General features: G+C 47.5%; 1 protein-coding gene across 1 annotated transcript in view; it reads right to left on the minus strand.

Moving 5' to 3' along the window:
* DNAH9 (dynein axonemal heavy chain 9) overlaps positions 1-15769 on the minus strand; it is a 190824-nt gene that overhangs the window by 63566 nt on the left and 111489 nt on the right. The window contains exons 52-57 of the mRNA XM_042883918.1: positions 12863-13051; positions 11342-11577; positions 9779-9901; positions 8134-8338; positions 3557-3721; positions 1209-1349 (exon numbers count right to left, since the gene is read on the minus strand). Coding sequence (XP_042739852.1) covers positions 1209-1349; positions 3557-3721; positions 8134-8338; positions 9779-9901; positions 11342-11577; positions 12863-13051 — 1059 coding nt within the window. The remainder of the gene's footprint in view (positions 1-1208; positions 1350-3556; positions 3722-8133; positions 8339-9778; positions 9902-11341; positions 11578-12862; positions 13052-15769) is intronic.

Raw genomic sequence — 15769 nt, forward strand, 5'->3', positions numbered from 1 at the left:
GCTGTTCTCTCACATACAGAGCAACTCCACCACCCCACCTTGCCAGCTGATCTTTCCTATAAAGCACACAGCCCTCCATGACAACATTCCAGTCATGCGAGCTGTCTCACCACTAGGAACAGCAATCATTACACTGCAGTGTAAATGTCATTTTAGAAGCATTCTCCAGTTGTTCCAGTGGAAACAGTTCCAGGAAGGAATGTTCTCCAAAGCTGGGACACCATTTCTGGCTCACCATGTCCATATTCTCTAGAGCAATACTTTGCTGAGCAGGGAAGGGCAGTCTGTGTAGAGGAGACAGAAGAGCAGGCAGGCCACTGGAGTACAAGCCCTTTGGCTGTGTCTGTCCTGCGTTTATTTTAGAGCACAGGACACAAGCAGGTTCTCTCCCAGCATCATCCCCATGAAGGTGTCCAAACTGTTACCAAGAGCCTGCCTGTCTCCAACCTGCCAGCAGCCTGCTGTAAGGGGTCAGACGCCCTCAGATCCCATCAGGACTTCCAGGCTAAGGGCTCTTGTAGGGGACCCTTCTTGCCTTGGACAGGTAGAATTGGCCACAATTTGCCTGTTGTACAGAGGGCAGCAATAAATCCCTGGTGCTGAGGTCTCAGTGGGACAGGGCCGTGTTTACAGAGCAATTTGATGTTTTAACACTGTGTCATTTGGGAAGTCGGGACTGTTTCAACATCAAGGTCTTGGATAATTGCTAAGGGCAGCAGCAATTCTCGTTAACTTATGAAATATCTGCACAGACATTATGACCCCGATGACATCGCAGCTACAGAACTAAATGCAAACATAAAGAAAAGACTAACTGAGGAAGCAAGCGACTCCCAACACTGTGCTAAATCTTAATGCATAAATATATAAAATACACTGAAAAAAGTACTTTGTTGGCTCTTTTCCAAGACGACCTCTTTCAAATCCATTGCACATCTTCCTCGGCCAAGCCAAGATGGCTGTGAATATGGAGGAGATAACAAATGGCTTGTAAAGTTCTACTTTGCAAATAAACTTCTGGAATCTTCTGTAATCAAGGCCATTAATGCACCTCCAAGCCAGACTGTGGCTTTCTACAAGCCGTCAGTTCACTTGCCTCAACAGAAACCAAGCAAAAGAAAGGAAAGCTCATTAAGACTGATCTAATCTGATCTCAATCAGGGCTCAGCTGCCCTGCAGTGCTGCCACGGAACTCACGGGGACAGTACCTTCAGAGAGAACTGGTACATGGGGTGGATGGCACGAAGGTCGTTCATGGCAAAGTAGAGCAGAGAGGCCCGTGCGGCGGCAGGCCTGTAGTGCTCCCTCGCCTCATTAATCTTGGCTTCAGTCACCTTAGACTCCTGGACCTGGAGGGAAAACACAGAACGACGGCACTGTGAGAACATGTCTGTGAGCTCTGTGAAGCTGCAGCTGGGGGGAAGGCAATTCCTGCCACAAAGACACCAGGCCAACTGGTGGCCAACCTGCCCTCAACCCACCCGCCTTCTCTCCCAGCAGCCTCTGTCCTCGGGCACATCCTTCATTAGCTGCATTCATCCTCATGTCCAATCCTCTGTTTTCCCAAGCCTCCCCCTCCAAAGTTCTCACTAGGGTTCCTGCTCTTCACTAACTGGAATTATTTTTATAATCAGTGAGTTTCTCCTGCTAACTGCCCCCATCCTGTGCAAATCATTAATAACAGGACTGAACAGACAGTGCTGCTCATAAGACAGCTTCTCCCAAGCTGAGAACTGCTAATTTTCTCAGCTACTTGCTGCCTTTCCTCTCTAGCACCTAATGCCTCCCTGCCTTCCTGGCCAGGTGTCAGCATAGCTGCCGTGATGGACACAGTGAAAATCCTTTTGGCAGACACATCATCCCACTAACATCTCAGTCCTGTTCATTCTTTTATTCCACTTCAGCAGCATGAAGCGACATCCTCGAGCCTCCTGGGGATTATGGTAGGCTCACGCTACGTACAGCCAGAAGTGCCGCAGCGCTGATCCACCAGGTTCAGCAAACAATTCCATGGGGACATGGCAGAAATGGGATCAGTACGTGTGGCACAGCCCTGCAGATCACAGCACAGCCCCCAGAGAAACGCACACTGCTAGGCATAGACCCGAGCTGCTAGAGCACATCAAACCTTCCCACTGAGACACTGACTGAGCACACCCTGCTGCACACAACCAACACACACGCTGGGGTCCGTGGCACATCTTCAGAAGCAATGATGGGCTGTAACATCTCAGATTCCTTCATAAAACAGCTTTAGAGTCTCTTGCAGAAACATGCATCTGCATGGATCACGAATACACCTAACACACTTCTCCACATCCTGACCCCATCTTTGATAGCATCTACATCTCTCCACTGACTATGCAGGGAGCCTTCAGCATGGTCCAGACAACTAACTTTCAGTTGTCCTACCCCAAAATGCTTAACAAATCCAGAAATGCAAAATCCAGAGGAGGAGATGAAGACAGCTGCTTTCCATAAATACAATGGAGAGGACTCCTCAGAAAGAAAATCTTGACTTATTTTTTCTGTAGCCAAACCAAGAACAGAGTAGGGGTTGATTTGAGAAGCAGACTTATAATATTGCCCTGAAGCAGCTTTCTACGTGGGTACCAAACTCATCAAAACCAGGTGCAATCTCTAAAATTCATCCTCACTGCCACAGAGTTGGCAGGGATCATCTTTACAGCCCCCACTTGTTCAGAAATAGAAACATTTCAGGAACAGTTAATTCAATAGGGCGATATCAGCCTTGCTGTGTCAAAGCATTCCTTCAGCATCCCCTTTGAGGAGTACAAGCACACCATCCCTAGGAAGCTGGAGGCACGTAATGTCCCTCAGACAGCTAGCAGAAATCATTTCATTTCTTAATGTGGAGGCATGAAGTGAGAGGCAGCCTGATCCTGACCTGAGCACACAGGTAACATGTCCGTGGGCTGGAGGACAAGCACAGGCTGTGAAGATGGGAGGGCTGGGGGGGCAGCAGCTGAGGACAGCCAGACCGGGGTCCTGCTGCAATACATGCTGTGATACATGCAGTTCTTGAGCCTACCTGGTGTAAGGGCAAAGCCCATGCACTTAACTGTCCCTGTGTGGCCAGCAAGGTGACCTGGGTAGGTGACAGCACTGGCAGCTGATTTACATCCCAAGGAATGGAACAAAATAGCCAAGTTCTTGCAGATTCACTCGAGATCACAAACTCAACAGACTGCGGTCCCCTGGCAGCACTAAAATGCAGCTTAATTGAGGAAGTGTGATGCGTTCAGAATTATGCTGGAGCAGTTTAAAGCCGCCTTGATACAGTGTGTAAATTTTATCGTCTTTACATCAGCCACTGCCATTTTCCATTGGTCTTAAATAGGCCATTTAACATACAAAAGCTCCAAAGAACTGAACGGCTTGAAGCTGGCCAGAATGAAGAGCACTTCAATTTATATCACTTTCTCTTCACTACTCAGCAGAAGAAGAGCCCAGCATTGCAAAGATGTGTTTCACCCACAAATCCTTGAAGAATACATCTCACACAATTTCCTCTGAGCTATCACTGTCATTTTACCTTTTCTTCAATTTCTGCTGCTGTCTGTTTAGTGGTCTCCAAGTTCTCCACCAATGCTGTGTCTCCCAGGAAGTTCCCAGATGCTGACGACAGCCGAGACAACAAGTCGTCCTCTAACGTTTTCAGGGTGATTTTGAATCCATTCTGTTGCTTTGTGAGATCTGACTGCAAATAAGCAATTCATAAAGTCTTAGGCACAAAACATGCAGGATTAACCCCCTTCACAGGGTAACAGGCTTCTAAGTGACTGTTGCCACAGTCCACACTGATTATTCCTGCTTTGATTCCTGCATATGAGCAGAGCTCTGGGAATTCTCCATACCACTGATTCAGGGAAGGAAGCACAGAAAGCAACAGGAGAACTCAGCCCTTCCACTCAGAAAGTATTAAAGTGTTGGAAATAAAAAAGGAGAAGACTTTCAGCTTCTGTCTCAAAGAATCACAGAATTAGAGAACAGTTTGGGTTGGAAAGAACCTTAAGGATCATCTGGTTCCAGTCCCCTGCTGTGGGCTGGGTTGCCATCCACCAATCCCAAACACACATCCTGTATCTCTGTCTTAAAAGTAAGTATTTGTGAAGCTTATGTCAGCCTGGATAGTTCCTCTGGAGCAAGCGTAGGTATCAACAGATACAACTTGCCCTTGTTAACCTCTGCCTTTCCCACTGCAGACCAACACCAGTACCACCAGCAATGGGAACCAAGCGACTGAATGCGGGTGAAGAGAACATCAGCAGGCTCCCTGGGGTTCAGAGGTGAGCTACTCATCTTGGGATCAAAATGGCAAGGTCTCACTCAACTGCTGCTCCCATTTGTACCCTGCACCCAGGGTCTCCCTCAGACCACCAGCCTGCAGTGCTAGAAGCTGCGCACACCAGGACAATCCCCAATGGCAAAGGGTTCGCAAAGACAATGCTAATGTGGCCAAGCAGATAGAGACCAGTGGCAACCATTTTGTCACAAGGACTGACCTGAATTTGACTGTTTCTGTGAAATAATGCCCCTTGGCTCTCCCCAGCCAATTGCTCTGCTTCCCTTTTCTGCACAGATCCCACTAACTGACACTGCTCATGGCAGAAAGAGACTTATCTCTCATGGCCTCTTTCTGAACTTCTCCTCCAGAACAGAGTTCCTCCTGAGAAATTTGACTGCAGTAATCCAAGTGCTTGCTCAGGGAAATAGCATCTTTCCTGGATCTGAGGTGCACCATGTCATGGCACTATGTGGTCTTTTTGCAAACACCTACTGTAGAATCACAGAATGGCCTGGGTTGCAAAGGACCACAGTGCTCATCCAGTTCCAACCCCCTGCTGTGTGCAGGTCGCCAACCAGCAGCCCAGGCTGCCCAGAGCCACATGCAGCCTGGCCTTGAATGCCTGCAGGGATGGGGCATCCACAGCCTCCTTGGGCAACCTGTTCCAGTGCCTCACCACCCTCTGGGTGAAAAACTTCCTCCTCATATCCAACCTAAACCTCCCCTGTCTCAGTTAAACTTCCCCTGTCTGAGCACCTATTCCGAGCACCAGACCAGAAAACACGTTGTGGCACAGCCATGCACCTGATTTGGATGCTGTGAAGATACAAGCCTGGTGGCTATTCCCTACAAAAACTAAGCCAACCGCTAGTTTGACTGTGTATGAAAAACACTACTCTGTTGTACAGTTTTAAATCCCCACACTTCATGTAAGTGATAGAACCGAGTAGTATTTGCTCCGTTACCAAAGGTTTTTCAGCAGATTAGCTAACTCTCCCATTAATAAGTCATCTTCCAATACTTGGGCTGAGATTTCACACACTTGCTGCGCACGCACTCATTTTGTGTCAGTGCCAACCTGAGGATGCAGCAGTGCGCACTGACGCATGCCGTGATTCCTGCAGCAGGGCTGTTCTCAAAGGCCTGCTCCTTAGGCCTTACACACAGGTGGTGAATATTTCACAAGTCTTGAAACACGCCTTAAACTAACACAGTTAATTCTGTAAGCTCCTGTCATTCAAGCATAGCATGCCTTGAAAAATGACATTTTGCAAGCTATTATTGCAGACCGCAGCCTGCGAGCCTGCTGCTCCTAATGAGGCCGCGTGTGACTTCTGCTCCAATAGCTTGTAATCACTATGCAGTGTCTGGAAAGCACCCTCAGAAGGGCACACAATGCTGTATTTCCCTCAAAAGCCTGCATCTGTTGCAGATCTCTCATGCTATTGTTTTCAGCAGGAGCAAGGTCATCATTTCTTCTTCCTGCAGTGGAGCTCATTATCTGCTATTTCACAGCTGATACATAACAGTGCTGGTTCAGGAAGCAGGTGATGCTGGAAGCACTTACTGTTTTGTTCCTGCAGCTCACCTGGGCTACAGGCCTGGTGCAGGACTTGTTACCAACCTGTGTGATCTGGAACAAGACTTGGAGCACAGCAGTGACGGCTTAGAGCACCCGTGGAGAAAGGACCTCTCCTTTGGGAAACCCCAAAGTACACACCTGTACTGCTCCCCACAGCTCTCAGACAACAGCTTTTTAACGTCAGTGAATGAAATGGGGGTAGAAAAAAGGATACAGAGGGGAAAGGAAGAAATAAGCTTAAATATTTAAATATTCTTACCAGGAAAATTACATCCCACACCAATCTGCAGACAAGCTGAGCAGTGGGCCCAGGTGAACCTCATGAGGTTTAACAAATCCAGATGGAAGGTCTGCACCTGGGTTGAGGCAACATCTACTACCAAAACAAGCTGGGGGATGAAAGGATTGAGCATAGCCCTGCCAAAAAGAACTTGAGGGCACTGGTGGATGACAGCTGGGCCTCGCAGCCCAGAAAACCAACCCTATCCTGGCTGCATCCAAAGCAACATGGCCAGAAGGGCAAGGGAGGTGATCCTGCCCCACTGCTCTGCACTGTGAGGCCTCACCTGGAGCACTGCATCCAGATGTGGAGTCCTCAGTACAGGTGAGACATGGAGCTGTAGGAGCATGTCCAGAGAAACGCCACAGAAATTATCCCAGGGATGCAACACCTTCTCTACAAGGGCAGGCTGAAAGAGATGGGGCTGTTCAGCCTGGAGAAGAGAAGGGTCTGGGGAGATTGAGACCAGAATGTCAGTATCTAAAGGAGAGCTACAGGAAAGAAGGGGACAGGCTCTTCCCGCAGGGACTGCTGTAATAGAACAAGGGGAAATGGTTTCAAACTTAAAGAGGGGAGATTTGGGTTGGATATAAAGAAAAAATCTTTTACAGCGAGGGTGGTGAGACACTGAAATAGGTTGCTCAGAAATGTGGTGGGTGCCCCATCCCTGGAGACTTTCAAAGTAAGGATGGATAAGGCCCTGGGCAACCTGATCTACGACATGGAATCAGTCTCTCTCCTTGTGACAGCAGCCTTTACCAGCAGTGCTGTTGCCCTCAGTGCAGCAGTCAGCGACCTCTCCGTGCTGTGGGTCACCCCATACAGTGCCCAGCAGCAGCAGGAGCTGCCCACGGTCCCCAGGCTGCAGGGATGGTTTGGCTCCCACAAAAAGCCACAGCTCACGCATTAATTGTGGTCATTATGCATTCTTTATGCCATCTTTTGGCTCGTTAGTGCATGAGCCCATTTCAAATGAAATGCATCGTTAAGGCTGCACGGATAACATAGTTTAGAATCTCATTAAAGAAAAGATGATTACAGAAGTGGCCTGGCCTGACCGAATGTGTGCACTACATTCATTCTGACTCTCAGTAAATATTCAGCATTATACATATCCATTATATCACTAAGTGTGCCGCTAGCAACAAGGCTTTTCTTTAAAATGATGTATTGAGACAGAAGCAATATTTATTTAAATGCAAAAAGAGAGAAAACATTTTGGCCATTTACAAACAAGAGTGAATAAGAATCAGAACAGAAAAAAATTAGTTATCAGCCTCACAACATTTACAGTGGGACACAAATGCCTAAAATTAAGTGAGATTAATCCTACCTCTAAAGTAAGAGTGAAAGATGGAGAAAAATGTCATAATGTGAACCTGCTTCCATTTAGAAGAAGAGTAGGAAAAATAGTTTTCTACCCACATTTTTGGAGGAAAAGGCTTGAAATTGCTGTCTAAGTGCTCCCAAAAATACCAAGAAAACAAAAAGTAGCAGAAAATCACTTCTTCCTCAACTCTTATCATCTGAGACAGGTCGTGAGAGATGGAGCTGTGCAGCCTGCAGAAGAAAAGGCTCTGGGGAGGGCTGAGAGTGGTCTTTCACGGTCTGAAGGGGCTGTGAGAAAGAAGGGTACAGACACTTCTGTAGGGTCTGCTGTGACAGGGCAAAGAGAAACGGTTTCAAACAAAAAGAGTGGCACAGGTTGCCCAGAGGTGGTGGCGCCACATCCCTGCAGACAGCCAAGGCCAGGCTGGAGGGGCTGTGATGGAGCTGTGGGTGCCCTGCTCAGTGCAGGCGCTGCACTAGATGACCCTTAGGGGTCCCTCCCAACTCAAACCATTCCATGATTCTACGAGAGAAATCTGATCTTACGAGGTGCTCAGCAGCCTCTCCGCCTTTACACATGAAACGCTATTTGTCTGAAAATATGTATATTATTTTTCATCTCATCCTGCCCACCTTGAGCTGCTCCAGGTCGGGCCGCTCCGCGCTGACCACCGCCGCCAGCAGCTGCTCCTCGAGGCCGTCCCGTGTGACGGTGAAGTTGATGAGGGTGCACTGTGCCTGCAGCTCGGGCTGGAAGTGGGGGTTTGCCAGCTTCGTGTGCAGGATCAGACGGAAGGCAGGGTTGAATTCGCACTCCTTGTCCCCAATCTTAATGTACCTGAAATTGGAGCAAAAGGAGCATGGGTGCACATTCATTCCGGGACAAATGGTGGCATCAGCCAGTGGAATCCACCAAAAATGGACTTTGCCATCTCCATACAGAAATCACTTTTAGAGCAAAATAATTTAAGATGGACACACTTGAAACACTTCTGATTTAAGCTAAAAACCCCAGAGCACCCCTCCTCAATTTTGGAGTGCATCTGAGAAAGCTCACAGTTTCCAGCGTTGGGATGGGCAGTTGAAACCAGGAGCTCTCCATGCTTTTAATGGAAGACTGTACTCTTCCCAAAGATGGAATATGCAGGAAAAGCCTCACAGCACAGAGATTTTGATTAGCTACAGACACAACTGCCTGGTGTGCTGCTCAAACCAGGCTGCCTCTGGTGGCACTGAGCAGCAAGGCTGGGTAGAGGGAGCAGCTCAGTACCCTTCTTGGGAGGAAGCACCACTTGGGAGAGCTCAGCTATCTCCCATTCCATCCAGTACAAAATTCAGAGAGCTGGGAGGCTGAACTCCAGGACATGAGTGCTCTGAACACAAATCTAATAACACCCACAGGAACTAGAGGAAAAGGGGAACAGGAAATGCATGGGGGGACAGTGATACTTCCAGGGATGCAGATGGGCTGTAGTGGAAGCAGTGGTGTCACCACAGGAATTTGAATACACTCTCCAGTCAAACATCAGTCCCCTCAGTCTCTCCTTGTCTACCCCTGTTGTTTTTACGGCTGGGAAACGGGAAGAGAGAGAACACCCAGCACAAGCAGCTCTTGGCAGCACCCAGCACAGCCTCCACTTCTTGCCCTGGAGCCACCAGCATGTGTCTGTGTGGTCAGCCACAAAGGAATGGGACTGACACAGGTGCTGGAAAACAAAAAGCCCACGGTAAAGTACGAAAACAGTCCCCATGGAACTGAAGGAAGATGAGATTCAGAGTCCAGCCAGATTTCTGTCATTTCCTGCTGCAATGTGAGGTACTGAGGCAGTGCCACCAAGAACCTGCCCTCATTAGAATCACATATATATTCCTAATGTATACATCTGCAGCTGTAATCACAAAGGATGCACAGTGTTTGCTAAAATCCAAGGTTACCTTTTCTTTGTAACAGCCATAGCTATTTTGGTCATCCAGCATCAGGACAGCCAATTACAGACACCAAGGTCACCCAACCCAGAGGAGGATCGCAGGTCTCACTTTCACGTGAGCTTTGAACAGTGCTGTCCAGCTAAATGAAAAATCCAGATTTATTTCATCCTATGAGTGAATGACCTGTGACTGCCTGATTTAAACACTCTTGAAGGGAAGGTGTTCGTGCTGCCATAGACAAGCATACTATATGAGGTCAGGAAAGGAGAGCACAGCAACACAAAGAACACTCACCAGGAAAAGGGTAGAAATGGAAGCACCCGGGCCACAGAGCCTTCCCAAAGCTCACCTTCCTTTCTTGATTGTTTCTCGCCCCAGTAACGGCCCCAGAACTGGATCCACGGACTCTCCCAGGTTTTCAACCAGAACCAGTTCTCCTGCAGCCAGGGCTCGTTCCATTGTGTCCAGATACCTGTGGAGGCAGCATTAGCACCCAGTACAGCAAGCCTGGGGCTGGCTGAAATGCACTGCAGCAAGGAGGCCACCAGGGGACAGAGGGATGCTCCAGCTGTGATGCACTACATGCACGTGTCAGGAAATGGCAGAGAAGAAGAAGGGTTGGATGGTGACAGCATGTGATGCTGCAAGTGGCACTGTCCAGGAGGGAGAGAGGCAAGCAGTAACAGCTGTATCCTCTTTCCCAAGAAAAGATGGGTCGGATTGTGAGGTCTTTTTGCAAGTAGTTTGTTTTCCCGTAGAAGCCACTGGTGCAGTTAACCTTGCATAAAAGCAAGCAGAAGAGCAAGCTGCATCCTTGCTGTGCCCTGGGGTCAGGAATGAGTTTAGGACAGTGGCACTACCATTGAATTCTTCTTTCCTCACAAGGGAATTGGGCCCCTTTGCAATGTCTGACTCCCCTCTCAGGGTATCTGCCAGCTGTGTATGTGGTCAGGAGGGGAAACAGAGATGCACAAATGTCTGCAATGGCAGCATATGAATGTTACAGGGTCTGTTCCTCCTGGAGATTTGTGCCTTCTCTGGCATCCTTACTTTTCCCCTTTGAGTAACTGCAAGGTATAGTGACCTGGTTGGCCAGGAAACAGAAGTTTGCTCTAATGAAAAATACCGCTGTTTCCAAATGTCTTCTCAGCCCACATGAGAGCAAATCTAATAAATTCTTGTTATTTTCTATGATAAAAGCAGAGACAGATCAATGCTCCAGTAGAAGCAAAGCCAAATACCCCCAAACAAGCACTAAGCTCTTGGGTCACTCTCAGCTACTGCCAGTGCAAAATAATGCATAAAGAGCCAAAAATCTCAGAGTTAGCATCCAAGCAGGGATGTGACTTCCCAGATGGGAGTCCTCACTAGTGGGTACAAGTTCATATAGCAGGAAATGGTGATTTGACCAGAGACAAATGCCAGGAGTCAAAAAGCCTTCCTACAGAAGATGTGCCCAGAAGAAGGCAGGGGTGCTGTGATAAGAACGTCCCAGCTGGTGCCAACACAGAACAGAGTTAGCCCAGTGGGGTGGTGACCCTCACACCAGCTTCACCTTTGCCTTCTTCCAAGTTGTAGGAAGCTTCACTCATGGTGAAACCAAGTCAGGACACAACACGACATGAGCCTGAGGGTGATGGCATAGTCCTCTGCATCACCCAGCCTCCAGCACACTGCTCTTTGCAATCTCTGTTTCTGAGGAGTTCCTATGGTAACTTGGCCAAGCACCAAGCAGACCCTGTTTAATGAGGAATCTCTATCATTTTGGTAATGAATAAGCAACAAATGCTTTTGAGGGCTTCCCTTCAATGTAATGGGCTCAGATGGCTGCAGATAAACACACACCGCTCATCAACCAGAAGGAGCAGGTAGCCATGAAGAGGCACTGTTATGTGACACAGCTGATGCTTACCCCTTCTGCCCAATTCGGATCACCCGCAGGTCTTCGCCGTACTTTGCTTTGATCCATTTGATTCCCTGCAGCTGGGGATCCACCAGGAGGGGCCAACGCTCGCAGTTGGTGAGAATGGTGGCATTTTCAGTGGACATCCGATCGGCCGGCAGCCCCTCATTCTGCCAAGCTGCAACGTCAGCATCATCTGTCAGCATGGTCAGAGGGTCTAGGGATGGGGTTACAGGGATCGGCACCTGGGGGGAAGGAGAAATGTGTCACCACAAGGCAGTGAGCATGGCTTAACGCACACAGAGACGAGCGAGCGAAACAACTCAAGCAAATTTAGCTTAATTAAAAACTGAGAAGTTTTGTTTATCAGTGTTTTGCCATTCTACGGGGTAGTTTTGATCTAATATTAAGTGTTTTCCACTCCTGTTGCGAATGAATGTAAATTATGCATGGATCCCAGAGATTTTTGCCTGCTGAGTGCTGAGAGCCCTGAAAAGCTGCAGCCCACCCAGCCACCATCAGACCACACTGCTGTGTATCAGCACTCTGAGATGACAGCTTAGAAGAATATAATTAACACTCTCATCAGCCTGCTGTTGTGCTGCAAAATGGCATCTGCAGTTCCAGAAACACTTCTCTGACATGGGAGGCCGCTTCTGGGTGTGACAAGTAGAAAGTTATCTGTGCCAGTTATCTGCACATGAAGGGTCGTTAATTTCCAAATGGAAATAGAGCCAACTTATGTGAAATCTCTAAGCACCAAGTCAGGCCCTTTTTGGAACATTTCCTTTCTTAACCAAGCTTTTGGTTTAGTATTAAAGAACACAGGATGATTTGTTTTCCTCTCTCATCCTAGGGAACTTGCTCATTTTCTCAGCTTTTGATTTGGGCACCACTGCAGTTGTGACCTTACATAAAAGCCTCTTGGCATTTCACCAGGGTTTGTAACATCCAGTTAGGTAATGATGTGCAAAAGCTCAGTCTTGCAGGAGACCGAGCACACGTTAATTTATTGATGTATTAAGTACCTAGCAGGAAATATTGTGAAATATTACCAAGTCTGAAGCATGATGGCCATTTGCTCAGAACACCAAGACGTGGATGAAGCTCAGGAGCTGAGAGGCATGGCCAGCACGAACAGAGCTCATGTCTTGCATGAGGTACCATCTGGAGTCTCTCCAAGCCTACCAAAGTGCTGGCAGTGAGCTCTGTCTCTTTCAAGCAGTCCCTATGCCATACTATCTCCTCTCTAGGCTGCCCCTGACTCCTGCACAAACTGATACTGGTCTCCACGTTTGGGATGCTGCTCTGCGGCTTCTCCACTGTCCATAGGGGAATGGAATCACCCGCATGGTGCAAGGAGACCACAATGTCTTCCCCAAAGAGGAAACAAGCGTGGCTATGACTTGATCCTCAGTGCAACTCGGTGAGGCAGAGGGGTGCTACTTACTTGGAGGACGCCCCATGGACAACAATTCATGGCCATGTTATGCCCAGTGACAACTGCTTTTCAGAGGAAGCAGGGCTTACTTCTAACTGCTGCAAATATGGTTTCCAGACTTTATCCATGAGGTCTTGTCGGTATTTCTTGGTGAAGTACCCCAGGTAGGAGACAAACGCTGTAGTCAGCAGGACATCCCCACACAAAGTGCTCTGCTGCCGTCTGAAGTCCTTCACAGCTTCAGCCCATCTCACATTCTCAGAAGCCAGTCCTCCAACCTGCAATTTCCCAAATCAAATTCATTGTTACAATGTCTCTTTAGCAATACTTAAGGATTTGACTGTATCCATACATTGTCCCTGACCTCACATGTCATTTCCTAAAGTTTAAAACCAGCGCAGGAAATACCCAACAGTTACTTTGCTAAACTCTTCCTGCTCTGTGAAAAAGTCTGGTTCTGCACTTGAGTCCCAGCTGCCGCTCCAGATCTGTTCCAAATTCATAAAGGGAAGATCCATCACGCAGTGGATTGATCCTCACCCATTCCCAGCAGAATCCACATAAGGATTTCTATGGCAGCCCATCAACTGTCGATTGCTTAATTGCCTGGATGTCACAGATTCACCCCTCATTACACTCCCTCTCACTCAGAGACTCTCCTCCAACAGCCACAACCCTCAGCTATCACACACAACTCATGAGGATGGCAGGTGGCATTTCGCCTTCATCCCAACGCCCTTGGGTCTGCATTATCCTTTCCCACAAGGTCCAGTCCAGGAAACAGTCTTCATGAGCACCCAATGGATAAGCCTTCTTTTCAAAGGACAGATCCCCTTCTACCCTCATGGATATCACATAATGCTCTACCAGACAGCAGGATCCTCCAGGGGATGTGCTCTGCTTGGCTGGGCCGGACGCGTTCATCGCAGTGGGACTCAGCTCCTTCGGCCCCACGCAGGTGACTCTACAAGACTCTACAAATCTTACCACCAGGTAAGAACTCGTGACACCATTACCCAGCCTCCCACAAACAGAGGAATAAGAACATTTTGAAACAGTTTCTATCTTTGTCTTAATAGCCACTGATGACTTTTTCCTTCATTACCAAGGTGTCATGGATGCCAACCAACCTTTTGGCACCTGCAGCATCTTGGAGCTCAGAGAACCACAGTTCAGCTATGCTTTCTGTAAAAAAAAAGTACATCCTTTTATGTGCTGCCTGACCTTTTCAACTGCTGAAATCTGCTCTCCCAGTGGAAAAACACCGAACAATCACGCCCGCTTCACCTTCTCCGTACCACTCATGATTTCAAGCCCTTGATATCCCCTCTGCTGTCTGCTTTTGAGGTTGAAGAGCTTTAAGTCTATTCAGTAATTCCTCAAACAGAAGCCTTTTGATTGCCCTTGCAATCTTTATCTTTACCGAATGATGTAATCTTTATCCTCCGGTTTCTTTTTGTTGTTACTTTCCTTGCACCATTTCCTATTCCACTTCATCCTTTGAGGTACAGCAGAGGGGCTGGAGGTGTAGCTTCATGCTCAGGATTTATTTGGAATGGATTTACTTAGTTCAGATCGTGACTTTTTTGTTTTTTTTCCGTTTTGTTCTTTTCCTGATAATTGCTAACATCCAATTTCAGCTCGGGTTTTGGGTGTTATTTCTTTCCCCCATGGGAGCACAGAACTCTGAGCTCCACTGTTTAATTCAATCACAGAACCACAAAATGGCCTGAGTTGAAATGGACCACAATGATCATCCAGTCTCAACCCCCCTGCAATGTGCAAGGTCTCCAACCACAAATTCCTGAATGACAATAACCAGCTCAGCATTACTTTGCATTTATGTTCCCAGCACTTCACATCTCCATCACTGGGTATCATTTTTACAGTTCTTTCTACTTTTCACCACTACTGCATTCGTATTTTAGACAATCTGTGCAACCTGCTTAGACATCACCTTTTTCAGACTGTTTATGAATAATCTGACCAACAACAAGAACCAAAAGAAATCAGCAAAAATCCCTCTGGTGGTTTTCCTACCTTGACAAATCTCTAAGAATCCCATGAAAACTGCCGATCCCAGCAGGAGCAGAAGGAGGCTGACCATTTTCTTTGACCCATTATTATATTTCAGAGCTATCCCTAAACCTGTTCCAGCTGAGCTCCGCTTTCATCAGCATGAACCACCATCCTGCTCACAAAGACCAGGCTTTCCACGCTGCCTTTCTCCATCTCGCACTGCTGGCCTCGTGCTCCCTAAGCCTTGAAAGAAAGTCTGCTCTTGATGCATTTGGGATCACAGTAGTCCTTCTCGGGACTACAACACTTGCAGGCCAAAGGCTCAGCAAACAGTCTCAAGTGCTTTCCAACCTTACCATGTTACCACGTGCAGCCACATTTGTATAGATGAAGTACCCCCAGGTCCTTCCTCCAGTCTCCTCAAGGTAAGTTCTCATACAGCTCCCTTGGTTCTCCACCTCTAAGAATTCTTTATCATCTGATCTTGCAAAACTCGTAGACTCTCTACCTACTCCTAATTATTTTCCTGAGGTGATTTTTTTACTGTCCTGGTTGCCTTCATTAAGTCTCGTAAATTTTAATATCTTTAAGAAATCTCAGGTGTCCTCTACATCAGATCCTAGAAGTCATTTGGATTCTTTTCATCTCATTTGATTACCTGTAGCTCTTTGGTAATGAGGGATAGTGAACAGTCATTCCCTATTCATCTTCTCAGTACCGTTCACAGTGTTACTGCAGTGCTTCTGTCACATCCATCCCTACACCCTCTTTTTTCCAAAATGAAGAGTCCTAATCATTTCCTCCCCAACCATTTTGTGTATGGAAATGACAATGCTACGTACTTCCCTGTACCCCCTCTAGGTTACCTGCAGCCTTTTGACAGGCCAGCCTGTTTGTGTTGAGCACATAAGATGGAGGCACACCACAGATTTGGATTGATGGAATCATTATTTGGCTTTTGTTTCCTAATTGTTCCC

This window comes from Lagopus leucura, unplaced genomic scaffold, assembly GCF_019238085.1.
Source record: "Lagopus leucura isolate 7727_CA_CO unplaced genomic scaffold, USGS_WTPT01 Super-Scaffold_100040, whole genome shotgun sequence".
In the NCBI taxonomy this organism is placed as follows: domain Eukaryota; kingdom Metazoa; phylum Chordata; class Aves; order Galliformes; family Phasianidae; genus Lagopus; species Lagopus leucura.